This window comes from Sturnira hondurensis, unplaced genomic scaffold (genome assembly GCF_014824575.4).
Source record: "Sturnira hondurensis isolate 20B ecotype Veracruz unplaced genomic scaffold, ASM1482457v3 Scaffold0014745, whole genome shotgun sequence".
Classification (NCBI taxonomy): domain Eukaryota; kingdom Metazoa; phylum Chordata; class Mammalia; order Chiroptera; family Phyllostomidae; genus Sturnira; species Sturnira hondurensis.
This window is the reverse complement of record NW_028087376.1, coordinates 4,387,707-4,404,788: the sequence shown is the minus strand read 5'-3', so window position 1 is coordinate 4,404,788 and position 17,082 is coordinate 4,387,707. Positions and strand designations below refer to the sequence as shown.

General features: G+C 46.7%; 1 protein-coding gene across 1 annotated transcript in view; it reads left to right on the top strand.

Moving 5' to 3' along the window:
* The window catches only part of ZFHX3 (zinc finger homeobox 3), a 234,745-nt gene that overhangs the window by 196,145 nt on the left and 21,518 nt on the right, over positions 1-17,082 (top strand). Inside the window, exons 6-7 of the mRNA XM_037063746.1 lie at positions 11,596-11,729; positions 11,873-12,073. Coding sequence (XP_036919641.1) covers positions 11,596-11,729; positions 11,873-12,073 — 335 coding nt within the window. The remainder of the gene's footprint in view (positions 1-11,595; positions 11,730-11,872; positions 12,074-17,082) is intronic.

The window sequence follows — 17,082 nt, the reverse complement described above, 5'->3', positions numbered from 1 at the left end:
TCATACGAGAGATAAGGGACCACAGCAACGGAGCAAATGTTTTCTGTGCAGATATCTAAGGCAGATATGGTATGCACAGAAAAGTGAGGGAGGGGCATCACGTGTAATCTCATAACTATGCTACAGTGTCACGAGAATTATCATCATGGCGTAGATAGAAGGCTGTGAACACGCAGATTAAGAAGCACATCATTTTTCATCACTGTGGAAAATACCTTATAGATTTGCATATTATTCTTGCAAAGAGGCCGTATTAATGCTCACTTCGTTTCAGTTTTAGCTTTTGTGCTGAAGGGGGAAGCACCTCTATTATTAGAATCATGGTCATGATTTTTTAAAAACACCAGGATGTTTCCGTGTTTTTTCCCGATGTTTCCGCTCTGGGTGGGCAGAGCACTTTCTCGTTGGGCGCTCACAGTCTTCCTGGGCCCAGGAATATCTTTGTTTTGAAGGCCAGAGGACTGGGACTCTGAGATGGGAACTCCCAGATGTCAGATTTGTGAGCAAACCCCAATTTACCTTATGCGTCAGTGATACAGTCCCCAGATTAGGAACTGAAGAATACATAGCGTAGTAGTTTTCTCTTATCATAAGACGACTGGAGGGGAAAACATGGAGGTCCTGTTTCTCTACAGTTGTCAGAGTTGTAAGCTCTTTATGGTCAGGGCTGTGTGGCCTTCACTACTTTTTTTTTTTGAAAAGTAAGATTTTATTTTGCTTTTTTTTGAGAGCAGTTTTAGGTTTACAGTGGCATTGAAAGGGAGGTAGAGGCTTCCTGTTGCCCTCTGCCCCCGCACATGCATAGTCTCCCCCAAGCTCATCGTCACTCACCAGAATGTACATTTTTTTACCAGTGGTGAACCTACATTGACGCATCATAACCCCCCGAAATCCTTAGTTTACATTCAGGTTCACTCGGGGTGTTGTACATTCTGTGGGTTTGGACAAACGGATAATGACAGGTATCTGTCTTTATAGTGTCATCCAGAGTGTTCTCACTGCCCTAAAAATCTTCTGTGCTTTGCCTACTCATCTCTCCCCAACCCCATATTCATTCATTTTTGTGGTCTCCAGCAACTAGAAAGTACTTAATGCTGTTTGAATGTTTCATTAACAGTCACTTAGTAAAACAGCATGGCCACAAACACTTTCAAGTCCAACTTACTCTAGTTCCTGCTTTTTAGACCTACAACCCATGGGTCAGCGGGATCACTCCATGTTGACACAGAGGAAGGGCAAACCTATGGGGTGTCTGTGCTTGTCTTTAGAACCAGGCCTCTCCCCTTGCCCTATGGTTATATGGCCACACGTGGGCCCATATTATTTCTCAGAAGTAGTTCTAAAAATGAAACCTAGTGACAAATGTTTGGGCTCTCACCCCGTGCTCGGCTCTGTGGTGGGCTTCATCTGCCTGATCTCTCGTGCTAGCCTCACAGAAACCCAGTGCGTAGAGACTCTTCTCCCAGTGACAGGTGAGGAAAGGGAGAGCTCAGTGTAGTCACGTGAAATGCTTGAGGTCACACAGCCGGGATCTGAATCAAGTTGTGGCCACACTGCAAACCTCTGTGCTTTGTGGGTCAGCCAGGGGCACTGATGCCTTCGTATATAGAGAACTTGACCGTAGAAGAACCACATGTGAAAACATCAGTTCTTGAGTAGCGCACGGCCACCCCTCACACAGATTACTTGTCCTAGGCCTTTGGGGCACGCCGAGCAAACTGCAGGTGGACAAACTGCACGCTCTCTGTCCCACACACAGTTCCAAGAGGAGATATTTACTGTCCCCTTGGCAGCACGAACCCTGCAGAGGAGTGGCGAGGCACTCCCATTTTCCAGCCTTACGGAGGCCTGAGAGATGTCTTTCCTCCCCGGATGCAGTCCCCCACTCCGGGTGAGAAAAGGGTGGACTGTGAGGAAAGTAGGTTTGTTAAGGGCGCCGTGAAGTTAAGTTCAGAGCTCTGTGTGTCTAGTCACCATGCCGGACCCGGATTTTATGTTTGTTTTCACAAGTTCAGTTTCACTCTTAAAATTTAGTAACTTTCTTAGAAAGATAGTTTTAGAATGGAGAAAAAACTAGAAGAGTACTTTACATTCCAATATCTGGGAACCTGCCCTGTGTGAAGGCTCAGAGATCTTAACTAACCTAATTAATGTTTGATTCATCGGGGACTGGACAAGCTTCTGTTGATTAACTTTGGCCTGGTCCCAGAATGACCTGCCTTGCCCCTTGTCTTTGACCTACATCTGGCACCTCTGGACTTTTTATTCTGTCACTTCAAGTGTCTCCAAGGTCCTTCCCATGCTGGTGTTCTCCAAGTCCAGAGTTGTCGCAATCTTGTAATTAGGCCAAAGGGTGGAGAGAGAACGCAGGCCCTGATGCACTGCTGCCTGCCACCACCTCGGGGCCCCGAATGCTCCCAGCGCACTGTGAACACAGCCACAGACCATCACACGGCTCAGCAGGCTCTGCCCCGGGAAGAGCAGATGCGTGGGGGGAACTGACAAGAGGCCCAAGGCAGGCAGGCCGACTCGATCCCCCAAAGTGAGAAGTCAGGCCTTGGCCCCTTGCGGCACCCGGCTCCTGGCACGAGCTGGGCTTGTGGTGGCAGCCCAGTGTCTAGAAGTTATTCAAGAAACCATCAGCCGATGGTGGTCTCAGTGAGGTGGTGGCTGGTGGCTCTGTTTTGACTGGTGGCTCATTCAGAAACCTGACACAGAGGGAGCAAGGTATCTTGAAATTGAATTGTGGGATGGCCTCTTGGGAGCTCAAATCAGTGTAGTTAAGCAGCCTTATGCATATTTCAACAAGGAATTAGTGCAACAGATTGATGCCTCTGATGTAGGGCTTAGCACTCTTTTCTCCCCAAAGATGTAAGCAGGCAGCTGGAGCCCCCAGTCGGCATGGCCCCACCACTCCACCTTCAGGCTGCTGCCTGGAGCGCAGAGGCCCCGAGCATGGCATGACTCCCACTCCCAAGGGGCTGCTGAGTGCCCGCAGGGGCCAGTGTACATCTCTGCCTCCTTCCCAGGGCTAAAGCGAAGGCTGGTATGGCCTGCAGGTGCCAAGACACGGGAAGGCAGCACTGAAAAGGTACTTCCTCCTGCGCAGTGGAAAGAGCTCGTAGGCAGTTGCTCTCTTTTCACAGAGGTCCGCTTGGACGCGTGGAGAAACGAAGAGTTCCGTAAGTGGGGCAGCCTGTCACTATTCTGGATTACACTGCTAAGAGAACCGGTGGGAGTAATTCCTTCTGGATTTCTCTGAACCGTGTCTGTGTTTGTTTTAGACCGGGCGGGTTCCCTAAGGGACATTTGGCCTGAGAGAGAAACATCTACCTTTGAGACCAGCTCTGACTTTTGTCCCTGAGTATAGGTGGTAAGAATGTCATGTTGGCAAGAATCATTGGAAAGGGGACACAGGCAGAGCTGCCCACCTGCCGGGCCTCCTTATTTAACTCTAGTCCAACTGCTAAGTGATTTGGTTCCTACCAGTTACAGAAAGCTTTGGCTCTGACAGAGGTTCTCAGAGTGTGGCCCCGGGGCCAGGACACCGCCTAGACACTCACTGGAAATGCAGGTTCTCCACGTCAGACTCTTCTAGGGAGTGGCCCGTGATCTGCGTTTCCACAAGCCCTGCAGGGGGCTTCTGACTGCACTCGAGTCTGAGACTCTTGGGGCTGGGATCTCTGTGACCTGCAGGAGGTCTGGAGACCCATTTTCCCTCTCACTGGAGTCCTCAGCCCCTGCTGCGGGCCAGAGGTTGAGCTTTACTAAAAGACAGGAAAAGTGCTTCTGGGCACGAGGCCTGAGTCTGGGCTGCTCATCCCAGAGAGCAGGGCTGGGAGAGGAAGAGAGTTTGGGCAGAGAAGTAGAGTCCCAATAGAAAATGATCGAAGACCCAGAAGCCTTTGTCCAAACTCTGCTCAAAAAGTTAACACCTGGCTGAAGGGGATACAGGACCTCTATGTACTATTTTTATAGGTTCCTTTGACTCTATAAATATTTCCAAATAAAAAGCAGAAAAACAATAACACCATCACCTCAGAGCTTCTGAATTTTCAAACTGTTGGCCTGCGCAGTCACCTTTGACCTGGGAGGGGAGAACAGGGAGGCGCTGCCCTGAGGGCCAGTTACCGTGTCTGCAGTAGAACTCGGTTTTCTCTGAAATCAAAACAGGAAGACATGTCTGAAAAGCTGGTGAGAACTGGATGTCTTGCTCTACCTAGCTCGGCATATGCTTCTGCTTTCTGAGTAGGTGCTCGCACTTTAAAATGCTTTCTAGAGACACACAGGCGCAGCATAGCTTGCAGGGACCGAGAAGAGGACTCTGTTCTCCACAGACAGTTCTTCACCTCACTGGGCGGGACTGTGAGGCAGACTGCACACCGTGCTGGGAAGGGGGACCCTGGCTGCTTTTGGTCCAGGGCGTGAAGACCACCCGCCAGGCGGACGGTGCATGCCTCCCTCTGCTTCCCTCAGGTTCCCGGATTCCTCTTTGAAACATCTTTAAGTGTGTGCTTGGAGGCAGAACGACACCCTGCATGTGTAAAGACCAGGTTGGCAGCAAAGCTGGCCTCTGTCCTGGGGGAGGAAGAGAATTCAACTGGCACTGTGGCTGAGTATCAAGTGCAGTAGCTCCGTGAAAGATGCAGGAGGAAATCCTAGCCTCACCTCTGGGGAGGGCATGGCAGCAAATGCCAAGAGCAGTTCCACTTCCAACGACAGTACAAAGATCGCAAAGTCCAGCCGCACAGATGACCCTCTGAGAACAAGCATCTCTGCTGTCCAGAAGGAGTCTGAGGTCCCTGAGAAGCCGAGGGAGACAGGCTGTGGAAGGAGCACACGGCCCCTTTTGTTTCATCATCATTATCATTATTATTATTTTGAGTTGAAGGACCATTTTCAGACCCAGTGAAGCTTCCATGTCTAGTGTGCTGGGGTAGTTATCCCAACTCAGATACCGAGTATGGAGTTGTATGAATTTCTTCCTCCTTAGCCAATGGAGATAGATCAAAGATTGCTGTAAATTTCTGGGGCAGGTGGCAAGCTGGTTTACGGACACAAGGCGATGAGAACCTCTGGCTTACGGAAAGTAGCATGAATTAATAATCATTTAATTGGCTCCTCCATTATGTTGCTGGTTTGGGAGATGGAAGTTTAGATGGAGGGGCTGTCAGTGGTGCTTTAGCTAAGAGTCTGATGGTTGAAAAGTGGGCGGTGGCAGCTGCCCTTGGCCTCTCCACGAGGATTAAATGTCAGGCAGCATCCCAGGCCCTCTGTGGGCTCACCTTGGGGCCCCCCAAAGGAAGAGGTCAGCATTTTAGTGAATGCCTGCTCCAAGGGCCACTCCACCATGAAGAGAGGAAATACAGAAGAAATTTCCTAGCACTTGGATGGCTCAAGGCATCCACAGGATGTGCCCAAGGGAGGTCTCTGCCCAAAAGGAGGCTGGCACAGGAGGCCCCCCGTGCCCACAGCGTGCCATTCGCGTGCTGAGTCATGAGAATACGTGTCCATGAAACAGATGCTAATTCCACCAGTACTTGTGGTATTCTTGGAGGGCAAGTCAATGTCTTGGCTAATGATTAGGGAAAGCTAAAAACTGGGCCGCTAAAGCTTCCACTTCTACTTTGTTTCCATTTTCAGGTTTCTTTTTCATGAGGCCGCAGCCCCATGTCTTACCTGCCTTCAGAGTTGTACAGACTCTGGCAACAAATGAGAAACGTGGCCTGTGCTGGCATTAAGTCTACTCACTGGCTGTCTGTGGTATTACAAGGACAACTCGGAAGTCTCCTGTTGCCAACATTTCAGGGGCGCAGATGTTAATTTTTTAGTGACGACCACATTGGGTATGGAATCGTCCTAGGAAGGGTGGTTCTATCAGGTGAAGTTACAGGGCTGTGATTCTACCGTTCTTGGCCACTTTTATAGGAGCCCTAAATTATTCTCTTCTTCCTTATTCTTTAAAGTAGGCTTGTGTGAATTATTCTATGTGCTTAGAGCACAATGAAACCATTTCTTGAAAACTGCAAACAGAATTTGCCTGAATTCAGATTGGCCCTCTTTCCTTCCCTACTCCCTCTAATTAGTAAGTTAGGAGGGGTAACATTTTAAATAAATATTTTTAGAGGTTAAACACTTCCCAAATATGTTAAAAACAAAGGCCATCTGGAACTTGATATTTCTGTGCAGAAATGATTTTCTCGCCCCTGAGGAAGCCATGTATTGATAACTGTATTTCCCTTTGAAATGGAATTCTTTCTCCTAGAATGTGGAGGAACCTAAGAGAGTAAGGTGGAGAGTCACAGACCAGCTCTGCCTGTTGTCTTTGCCACCTGTAGTGGCCGGTCCATCGCAGTTTCAGGGGAAGCGGTGGCTCTCGGCCCACAGAGCCAACCTGGAGTTTTCTGGACTACACGGCAAGGATGGGCCAGTCCTTTTCGTGTCCATCAGTGTGTTGGATAAGGCGACCCTAACTCCTAACAAGCTGAGCAAGTACTTTTTCCCTCCGTGTCAAGTGTAGGGGCAAGGAATCCACAGCTCACGTCCTGTCAGGTTTTGGTAGGGGTTTGACCCAGCATGCCGTTGTCACGGTATCCCACTTGCCTGGCTTTACGAAGTATGTAATCTGTAGTACATGCACTCACGTGATTCCTTGCCACATTTTTATCCCCTTTGAAGTGCCAGGAGCCCAGCATGTTGTCTGTGGAGGATTCATTGGGATTTAACACATACTTTCAAATGACATAGCTGCCAAAATGAGAAAAATTGCTTCAACCAGCAAAGTAAAAATACCACCTGATGTTTTACACAGTATGGGTCCAAGTCTCAGGCCCAGACAGTTGAATTTCAATGTTAAACTGTTTAATTCAGGGGTGTCCAACCCATGGGCCACATGCGACCCAGGATGGCATTGAATGCGGCCCAACATAAAATAGTAAATTTGCTTAAAACACAAGACTGTTTTGTGATTACGTGTCTCAATGTATTTAATATGTGGCCAAGACAACTCTTCTTCCAGTGTGGCCCAGAGACACCAAAAGGTTGGACACCCCTGAAATTTTAATCATAATATTAAAAATAATAGTCCTGGCTAGTGTGGCTCAGTGGGTCGGGCGTTGTCCTGAGAGGTGAAGGTCGCCGTTTGATTCCCATCAGGGCACATGCCTGGCTTGTGGGCCCGGTTCCTGGACGGGGGCGTGTGAGAGGAATCACGTGATGTTGGTGTTTCTGTCACTCACCAATGATTCTCACCCTCTCATTCTTCCTCCCTTCCCCTCTCTCTCTTAAAAAATAACTAAATAAACAAAATCTTAAAAAAAAATAGAACTGTGTAACCAACTGAGAAAATAGGAAAGTAGTCCATGATGCTGCCACCTGCGTGTCGTCTTCTAGTCTTTTTTATATGACTGTGTCCCAGTGCAACGCATATTTTATCTTTTCTTTCTGATTTACATTCTCAGAGACTTCTATATTGCTTCATAGCTTTCATTTTTAATGTCTTCTACTACCCAGTGGAGTGCCTATGGCATTATTTACTTAACTGTGTGAGAGATCTACACTGTTTCCAGTTCATTTCGTCATCCTTGGGAAAGCCAGCACAAGTTGCATCCTTTAGGTCGTTTCCATTTCGATGCCAGTAGAAACCCAAATTTCCAGGCACTGTTTAAACTGTGGCTTGCCTCTGGAGGGCATCTACTTACATTCCACTAATGTGATGTCACGGTGGCTTACAGTGACCAGTAATTGATTTGTTAAATAATGTTTTCAAGACTGTGACATCTCTCCTAGCATTTAAGTCAAAGTTTAGTGAAGTCTTCGAAGCAGAAAACCACCGTGCATTCTCTTGCTTGGTATCCAAACCACCTTGTTTACTCACGGCTACAATGTGTGCTGGTGACAGAACTGAAGTAGACCTTGATTTTGAGACTCTGGCCCTTTTGAAGTTGTTCAGAGAGAAAAAGCTCAAGAAAACCGGACTGCCTGGCCTCAAGTCACCCCTCACCCAGCAGGCCGATGGGGAACGTGCATAACTGTTCATCTGTAGAACCTGTATGAGGACTTAAGTACCGTGTCTTCATGTGGATTGGTACTTTAATGTCCGAGGTCCGGCCAGGAGGGGGCCTGTCGGCCTGGGCGAGTCGTAGGAGCAGTCCCCACATCACCCAGGGAAATGGAGGGTGAGTGAGTGTTAACAGAATCTGGCATAAGAGTGGCTTGGCTTTATCCTAGAGAAGGAGCCAGTGAGCTGCAGATGGCTAGTGTCCATGTCTGGACAGGTCTGACGTAATACAAATGCCGGTCATTTGGGGTGGAAAGGAGATGAACCCCAGAAGTCTTTACATCACTAGATGGAGCATTTCATACTACAGCAGGGCTGTTGTGTTACTAGGGAGAAAGAGGAATGAGTGAGCGATTTTATTTTTTAAAATACTTTACAAGGACTCCTTAGCTTGAGCTCACAAAGGAAGCTTTAGAATTCCAGAGCAGTTTGAGAGTTTGAAAAAAAAAAGGTAATAAAAGTTCCCCTCTCCATGCCGGGGGAAAGAATAGTGGATTCTAAAACCAGAATTCTCACCTCTGCAACCTCATCCCAATTCATCTTGCGCTCAGCACTGAAGGAAGAGGATGGACTCTTTGGTCCTATGAGGAAGCTGATGCCGCACTGGGTTACACTGTGTTTGCTTTTCAGCTCCGAGGGAGTCAGATGAGTGGGGTGGTGTCGGCCTCCGGGCCCATTCATTCACACTGCCGAGCAGCTGCACAACTGACAATCATTCTAAAGCTGGGCAGCAGGCAGACTGAGGGCATTTAGAAGGCAGTGTCATGGTCCTGTAAAAACAAGTGTTGTTTTGGGTCAGGCAGACTCACAAAAAGATGGCGTGGGTGTTTGGAACCGAATCTGTATCTTGGTTTGTCTCTATTGGAAACAGGAGCAGGCAGTGGCTCTTTCCTAAACCCATGCCCAGGCCCTAACCCAATGCCTCCAGGTCACAGGTGGAAATAGTGAAGGTGAACAGATGACCATAACAAATAAGCATCTAAAATACCACCTTAAGTGCCCTGGCTGGTGTAGCTCAGTGGATTGGGCACTGGCTTTCGAACCAAAGGGTCAACGGTTTGGTTCCCAGTCAGGGCACATGCCTGGGTTGTGGGCTGGGTCTCCAGTGGGGGGGCACATGGGAGGCATTCACACATTGATGTTTCCCTCTCTTTCTCCCTCTCTTCCCGTCTGCATAAAAATAATAAATAAAGTCTTTAAAAAATAAAAAAATACCACCTAAAGAATGCCTCCACCCACCCCATCTTTAAGATGCATTTGAATAATAAATATATAGAAGATAACCAGTAAGAAAAATGAAAAATGATGGACAATAAGCCACCTCCTGGAGGCAGGGGAGCTTAAGTCCCTGGAACGTTAACTAAAGAGTCCTGTTGTGGGAGTGCTCAGCAGGGGCCCAGTACACTGTGAGGGCTAAACCCTGAAACCCGGGGCTCCTCAGGATCAGGTCTGTGGGGGCCAGGAGATGGGAAGTGGGCCATGGGGGAACCGGTCTAGAATGTTACAGCACCTAGTTAATCGGCAGCCAGTCCATCACATTAAATACCCAGCCGTCATGTATTACCTTTCAAGTGAAAATGAATAACTCCCATTAAGAACAAAATGGGTTTGAAGTCGATTCGAGACAGATTAAAGTACTGTTATGAATGTGTGTGTTGGGAGGAGGAGAGGTCTGTGTGTAATATGCTTGTCCTTGTACTTTTTAAATAATAGATGTCCTATAAACTTATGTAGACCAGGTTACCAAGATACTGGGGTTAAAGGTCACAAGATGTGCATTCACGGAAGAGCATCAACTTCCTGGAATATTTCCTGCGTTTAGCAGTTTTTTTCAAAATTATTTTGTGGCCTTATGATTTTAATGAATAAAATTGATTTTCTAAAATTGTTTATTAAAGCACACATCTGTAATGACAGCATCTTGGTATCTACATCAGAAAAAAATGTCAAAGCTGAGCAGAAAGTGGAAACACGTGTCAGGTACCTGGACTGGGTGAAGAAGAAAGCAGTAAAAATTAGGCTTTCCGAACCGGCGAGTCCAGTTATTTTCCAGTGAGGTCACACATCTTCTCACTACCATTCTTTGGTAGTGAGATTTTTTTTCTTGTCACTTTTTGCAAAATTCTAAAAAATGGAGTTCCGCATCCAAAACCAGTGAGAGAGCCAGCCCTTAGACACAGGCCAGGTTTCAGAGTGACCCAATCCAGCCATGGCGGGACTTGCCTTAACACTGAAGGGGCCCTGCTTTCTCCTGGTGAAAGCCTGAGCCCCACTATTTTCTCCTCGGAGTCTTCCTGATCCCTTCTTATGCTTCAGAGAACTCCTTCCACCCACTTTCATCCCCACTGTTTGCTACCAAAGTCTCATGTGACTCTCCTCACTCATTACTGTTGTGGGTTTTCTGGTGGAGTGGGTGGGGTGTGCAGGACATGATTTAGGCAAGCAGATGGGAAATATTCTACCTTGTACCACTCACTTTGAATAAACTTTTGTGTCCGGAGCATGGGCTACATCAGCAGTTTTCCACTGGGGTGGTACAAGGCTTTTTAAAACATGCAATACCTGACTATTTAGTCAGGGGCACTGACTTCTTTTCCCTTAGGCTATCAAATTAAAAAATGACAACGATGAACACAACAATAGCCATCCAATGTGAATGAATCAAAATTATACCTGTTTTTTGGTCAGATCGGCAAAAAATATAATGTATCTTTTGGTGTGCTGCAGAATTTTAGTAATTAGTTTATGTGTGCCATAAGATGAAAAAGGTTGAAAATTGCTGGGCTAGATTATAAGTTAGAGTCATACCCTGCCTTGTTCTACCTTCATTTACTTCTTCCCAAAAAGCAACTTGCTGAACTCAAACTCGATGTTTCTCCCCACAGATAGGATGGGGCAAAAGTAGGTTTACAGTTGTGAAGATGTGAAATAAATATTATTGTTTATTAATTATCACATTGTTTTCTACATGAACAGCAGTGACCCTCCTTTTGCCGCACCACGTTTGTATGCAGACATCTGTGTGAACTGTTCTCGGGTCACATTTATGGGCGTCTGCTGTGCTGTGGCTCTGCGGGCTGGGTCAGTACAGTTGGGAGCATGTAGCCTGTGACCTCTGGGAAGACAGACTGTGTCTGGTACTCAGGTTGACGAGTGGTTCTGGCGAAGCAGTTGGTGAGACCCTCCCACCTACCCTGCGCCTACAAGGCAGCAGGTTGTGTCTTGATTGGAAGAGGTCGGAAAAGACTTGAATGAACTGAGCTTGATCCAACTCAGCCTTGTTGTCTATTCCTTTACTTTTTTTCCCTTAGTGTTCAGGTGTTAAAATAATGACAGAAAATTCTTGGGGGAAGAAAGAAACACTTGCATCTTTTCCAATGTGCTGGATAAGTCAGTCTAGATGTTCATCCTGCTTGAATTTTGATGTTTCAAGAAAATGCTGTGCTATAAATGAATGTTGATTTTCACCCAACACAAAGCCTTTGGGAGCTGGCCTGGTCTGGCTGCTGTACTGCATCTTCTGCTTTTTCTTCCAGCTTCGTCCAGCCAAGCAGAAAAGGAGCTGACAGATTCTCCCGCAACCTCCAAGCGCATCTCCTTCCCAGGTAGCTCAGAGTCTCCTCTCTCTTCGAAGCGACCAAAAACATCAGAGGAGACTAAAGCAGAGCAGGTGAGTCGGGAAAGGGCTCTGCTGGTGGGTGAGTGTTTCAGACACAGGTGGGGAATGAACTCTTGGGTTGGTGGGCTTGGGGCTGACACGGTTGTCAGTGGGAGCTGAAGATTAAGCCAGAAGGATGGGTGTGTTCCCCACAGATGTACCAGTGTCCCTACTGCAAGTACAGCAATGCCGACGTCAACCGGCTCCGGGTGCATGCCATGACGCAGCACTCAGTGCAGCCCATGCTTCGCTGCCCCCTGTGCCAGGACATGCTCAACAACAAGATCCACCTCCAGCTGCACCTCACCCACCTCCACAGCGTGGCCCCTGACTGCGTGGAGAAGCTCATTATGACGGTAAGGCACAGGAGCAGGACCCTGTGGCTCTTCTTTCCCCAAGGGTCAAAGGTGATGCCATAGCAGGGACAAGGTGACGTGGTGTTGGATGAGAAAGCCAGTATAGAGCTGGAAATGTCAGAAATGGTCCTAGTTCTGTGACCTTTGTTCTACTGTGCCTGCCTTAGACTTGGCATGACTGTGGCATGGCTGTGGCCCAGAGAGCTGAGTATGTATGTGTTTCTCAACCTTCTTTATTTTCATCTTCTCTCTCAGGGATATAGAGACCTAGAGAGCTAATCATTTATATGAAGAAATTGTTACAGATTCCCCACATCTTTATTGAGTAGATCATGCTCTATAGTGCTCTTACAATCATTTTGTCTTGTTTCATCCTCACAAAAGACTCTGACACATTTACATGAATAGCTGAGGAAACTGATGCTCAGAGAAGTTAACTGACTTGATGTCCCTTGTAAGTGGCAGACTTGAGAGTCGAACTCACATTTTCTGACTCTAGGCGTGTAGCCCTGTAACATGGGCATTTCTCCAGGGGACACTGTTATTCGCAAAGCAAAATGGGCATTTGGACAGTGCATGTTGATTCATTAATGAGGGCTCTGCACTTTGAACATGATGTTGCTACCTCTGCAGGTTGTGAGAGTATGGCTCTAAGTGGCCTCTGTAAACTTGGCCCAAAAAGTTAGTAAAAAGGTTTAAATCTAATCGTGATGTGAAAACTCTCCAAAATTCTCTGAGTGACACTAATGTCCTACTTTCTGTCTGTGCTGGGACTGCTGTGAAAGCCCTTTTCTTGTTACTGCCCTGCTGAAATCAGTGAGAGGTAAGACTAGTTCCCCTCAGTGGTCTTCCTCTAGTGATCAGAAGTTAATCTGGTTGCCTTTTGGTGTGAAGATTCCCAGAGACGTAGCCTCTTCAGAATTCCATGATGTAACACGCATGTCACAGACATGTAACCTTGTTTCCCATTCCATTTGGTTTTGTGAAATTAATGAGTAATGTTGTAAGCAATGTTAGTTGTGAGGACCGCATCATCGGTGATGCATTAAAAGAATGTTAGCAGCCAATAGGAAACTCAAAGGTGACCTAGCATGAGTTTCATCTCAGAATTCTTTCAAGTGTAAATTCACCTTCCATGGGTATTTTCAAATAGATGGTGAACATTGTTGAAAGTTCCTTTGTGAGCAGAAACCTCCTCCTGTGGATGGGTGGGCTCTGCAGATGTGTGGGCTTTGCAGATGTAACAGGTCTTTCCAGCATTCTTACCGTCTTGGAAACAGCTCAACAAGGCGATTTACTCCGGCCTCATTACACTTCCCATTGATGGCCTGCAACCATGGAAGCCCTGAGGAACAGAAAGGCGGGTGGGGAGGGAAGCATTTTCAATACGTAATTACATTTTCCTTTTACTTGGGTGGTTACTTTTTGTTTCATACAAATCTGTTCTAGCATTTGTGGGCCTATAGTGATCTGTATGATAGTAATTTCTTTTATAATTTATATTCTGTTTCCTAGAGATATATATTTCAAATGTCCATTATTTGTCATATTTTCATAACAGCAATAGTAAGGTAGTCATTATGAACCTTCTTAATTTACCAATACTCTTCAAAGGCAGGGTGTTAACTGCTGCTTGCTTGGGTACCAATCCCTAAAATATTTCTGAGTGTTACCCACTAACTAGCACCTTCTCAACCAGTGGTTTGTCAAGCTTTCTGGAGACTAAAGGAAAGGATTCAATAGCCTTACTGGGTCATTCTATGCATACTAAAGTTTGACAACCACTCTTAAGGCCTCCATCAAGTATTATGCATACACCAAATTGTCTGTACAATGCCAGGAAGCATAAGGATACCCTAAAATTCACCCATGGAACCAAGCTAATAAACCCTGTTCTAGAAGAATCTCTGACAACAAAATTAAATAGGAGAAACATGGTTCCTAAAGGGGCTGTACTTGGTACCTTGTACCAAAATCCCTGTGCACTTCATCTTCCCACAGCACAAAGTGGAGATGTTTTCTAGACATTTCTGAAAAGTGTGGAAATTGTACGGAATGTGATTATAGAAGTTGATGTGCTAGGACCAAGAGGAAGTTAATGGATTCAGAAATAAAGTTGAAAGTTGTGGGAAATATAACCCTATAAGGGTTTTACTCTGCACTGAGAGGTGTAAGGAGGGTTGGTACTCTCTCTTTGCATGAGAAGATGGAGTTACTGCAGGGCTGTCAGTACTGAATTGGTTTTGCAAGTTATGAGGCTGGTTTGCGTTGGACTGTGTGAAGCACTTCCACCTTATCCTTTAGTTCAGTAGAAGAAGACAGGCAAGCAGGGCTGGACAAGCATTTGTGGCCACACCTCCCGGTCCGCCCCCAGAATCCTGCTGGAGCACCGGGTCTTGTCTGTGCCCTGATGAAGCAAAGCAAATGCCACTATTCTTCCTCGGGAAACTGGTGTTAAAGTGGAATCTGCATGTGTTACAACTAAATGATTATAATGAACTTGTGGTTAAAATTCTGCCCCTGGAGGGTATTTTACTGTAATTGTATTAGGAAATTGGCCGCGGGGAACTATACTGTTGGTTAAGCTTTCTGACTGTATATCTGTTTGTTCCTGGCAAAATGGAAAAGGAAGCTCTGAAAACAGCATGGTGAGAAATGCCCCTTAAATCAGAGCTCCATTTCTACACCATATCATTAAGGAATGAACAATGCGTGGTCATTCATCCTCCGAGAAATTCCTATCTGCTTTGTCCCTGAGTGGCTGAACACCAGTAAGAGGAGTGAATCTTCCTTACCAAAGGGTCAGACTGAGTTAGCTGCCTTTGGCTGTGGAGTGGGAAGAGCTGGCAAAATACACTAAACAGACAGTTCCTGGCAGACATCGGGTGTGTCCAGGGTATCTAAAGCTATAAATTCTGGTAAATATTTTTTGCTGTCTGGATCCAAGGTCTCAGGATATGGTTTGAATTGGGTTTCAGTCCCTCTAAAAGTAAATTCCACCCTGATAAATGGAAATAGATTACTTTCCACACAATGTCTTTCCGTTCAGTTGTAAATGGAGAGTGTTTTGAGGAGGCTTCATTTAATAATACCTTATCAGACAGCTTTCAGGAACCTGCAGTGTCTAATATGTCTGTTGCTATGGTAACAGCTGCTTGCTTATGCTCTGCATCTCATATCTGTGTCTTCCATGGGCCCCCTTCTTTTTACTGATGAAGGGGCTTGAAAAATATTCTCCACTGGGAACAATTGAAGCTCCGGCCCTCCACTATGGAAACTGCACCCACAGCACTTCATTCTGCTCAGCCTATTGGAAACCAAGCTCCAAAGGGTGTCTTCACACACGTCATGTGAAAGAAAGAAATCTGTAAAGCTTAAAGGCCGTGAGACAAGAGCCCCTCCAGACCTGACAGAGCAGCCCGCCCCCAGCGTCAGTCCCACAGAACTCTCACCTGTTTACAGACCTCGGAGATTTCGAGCCAGAGATGGAGACGTAGGAGCTGCTGCTCTCTGCCCTCATTTCCCCACTCATCTGGGGAAGGAGGATAGAGGACACGGGAGACATGTTTCTAGCCCTAAATGAGAATGGAAAAGACCACCTACCAGGCATTTCAATACTCTTAAATTATTCTAATTGATCACTATCACTCTAAGTGACAGGCCACACAACTGGGATCCTGGAGCATTAATATAGGGAAATTGTCTTTGTTCTGTAATCACTTAACAAAATATGATCTCACAGTGGAGATGGGGATTGACTCCTGAGCAGTCCAGGAACACCCTTTTTTCTAGCCCTTCGTCTTCTCTCCCTTTGGTAGTTCTTAATTATTCTGTGTTTTGTTTTGGGTTTTTTTGGGGGGCGGTATTTTGTACGTGCATAGATTTCTCTGCTCCTGGCCCTTCACTTCTCTGCCTGGAGTTGTCTCTTTCTCTCTTGTGGGAGCAGTAGTTTTTCTCCCGTGATCTTTTCTGCGGTCAGTGTTGATGTTTCTCTGGGCCTGATGTGTGCTTGTGCATCTCCGAGTCTCTGGGGTAGGTTGGCTGCCTGCGCCGCCCGCCCCTACACACGCACCCACACACTGGGGCTACTGGGTGGCCACTGGCCCTGGGGCTGTCACACCCGCCTGGGTCCCAGCTCTCTCACTTTGTCTCCATCTCAGAGGAAGGTAATGAAAATAATCGGGCTTCATTAATTCCAAGCCCTGTGAGATGATAGCCATTTGGAGCCTGTTTGCCAATTAGATGGTCTAAATTAGAAGTGACCTTGGTGTACTGCCATTGCTTGCCTTTCTGAGTCTAATGAAGCTCTTCTCTCCAATTCATTCTCCTTCTCAGCTCTCTTTTTTCTCTCTCAGTTAACTGTTCATGTGTTTCCTGGTTTCCCATTCACCTCCTTTTACAGTCTTTCTCATTCTTAGTTTTTAAACTCTGGTTTAAGGCTATGTTTGTTTCTGGCCCACATGAAAGCTAACGTGGCCCGGCAGTTTTCCTTCCTGGGTTTTATGTTTTTTAAAGGGAACGACAACCACACAGAAGACATTTTAGAAAGGAAACAAGACAAAGAGGGAAACCAGGCCCTCTAGGTTCCGTGGTCCAGTGTCCAGCCTGGCACATTTGGAAAGAACTGAAAGAAGGGGAGAAAACCCTCTGAAGCTCTGCTGCCAAGAGGTGCCCTGCTTTGCTGGCTTCGTTAGTGCAGAGACTGCCCGGCAGGCCCCAGAGGCCATCTAGGTGTGGGAGAGGAAGTGAGCAGCTGGCCTCTCACTGGAGCTTTAGACAAACCACTGGCTAGAATGCCCAGCTCCGGAAGCAGGTGGGTTTTAACTTCATGATCAGATTTGTCAAACAGAACCAGTACTTCCTCATTCATAGAGACTGGCCAGGTCTGTACCAGGAAGGCCTGGGTCCAAGACTCCCCCCCCCCCCACCCTACCCCTGTCTGAAGTTCTTCATTCTACTGATTGGACAGAAAAGTGAACAATTTGAGGCTTCTTTGGGAGTCTAGGGTT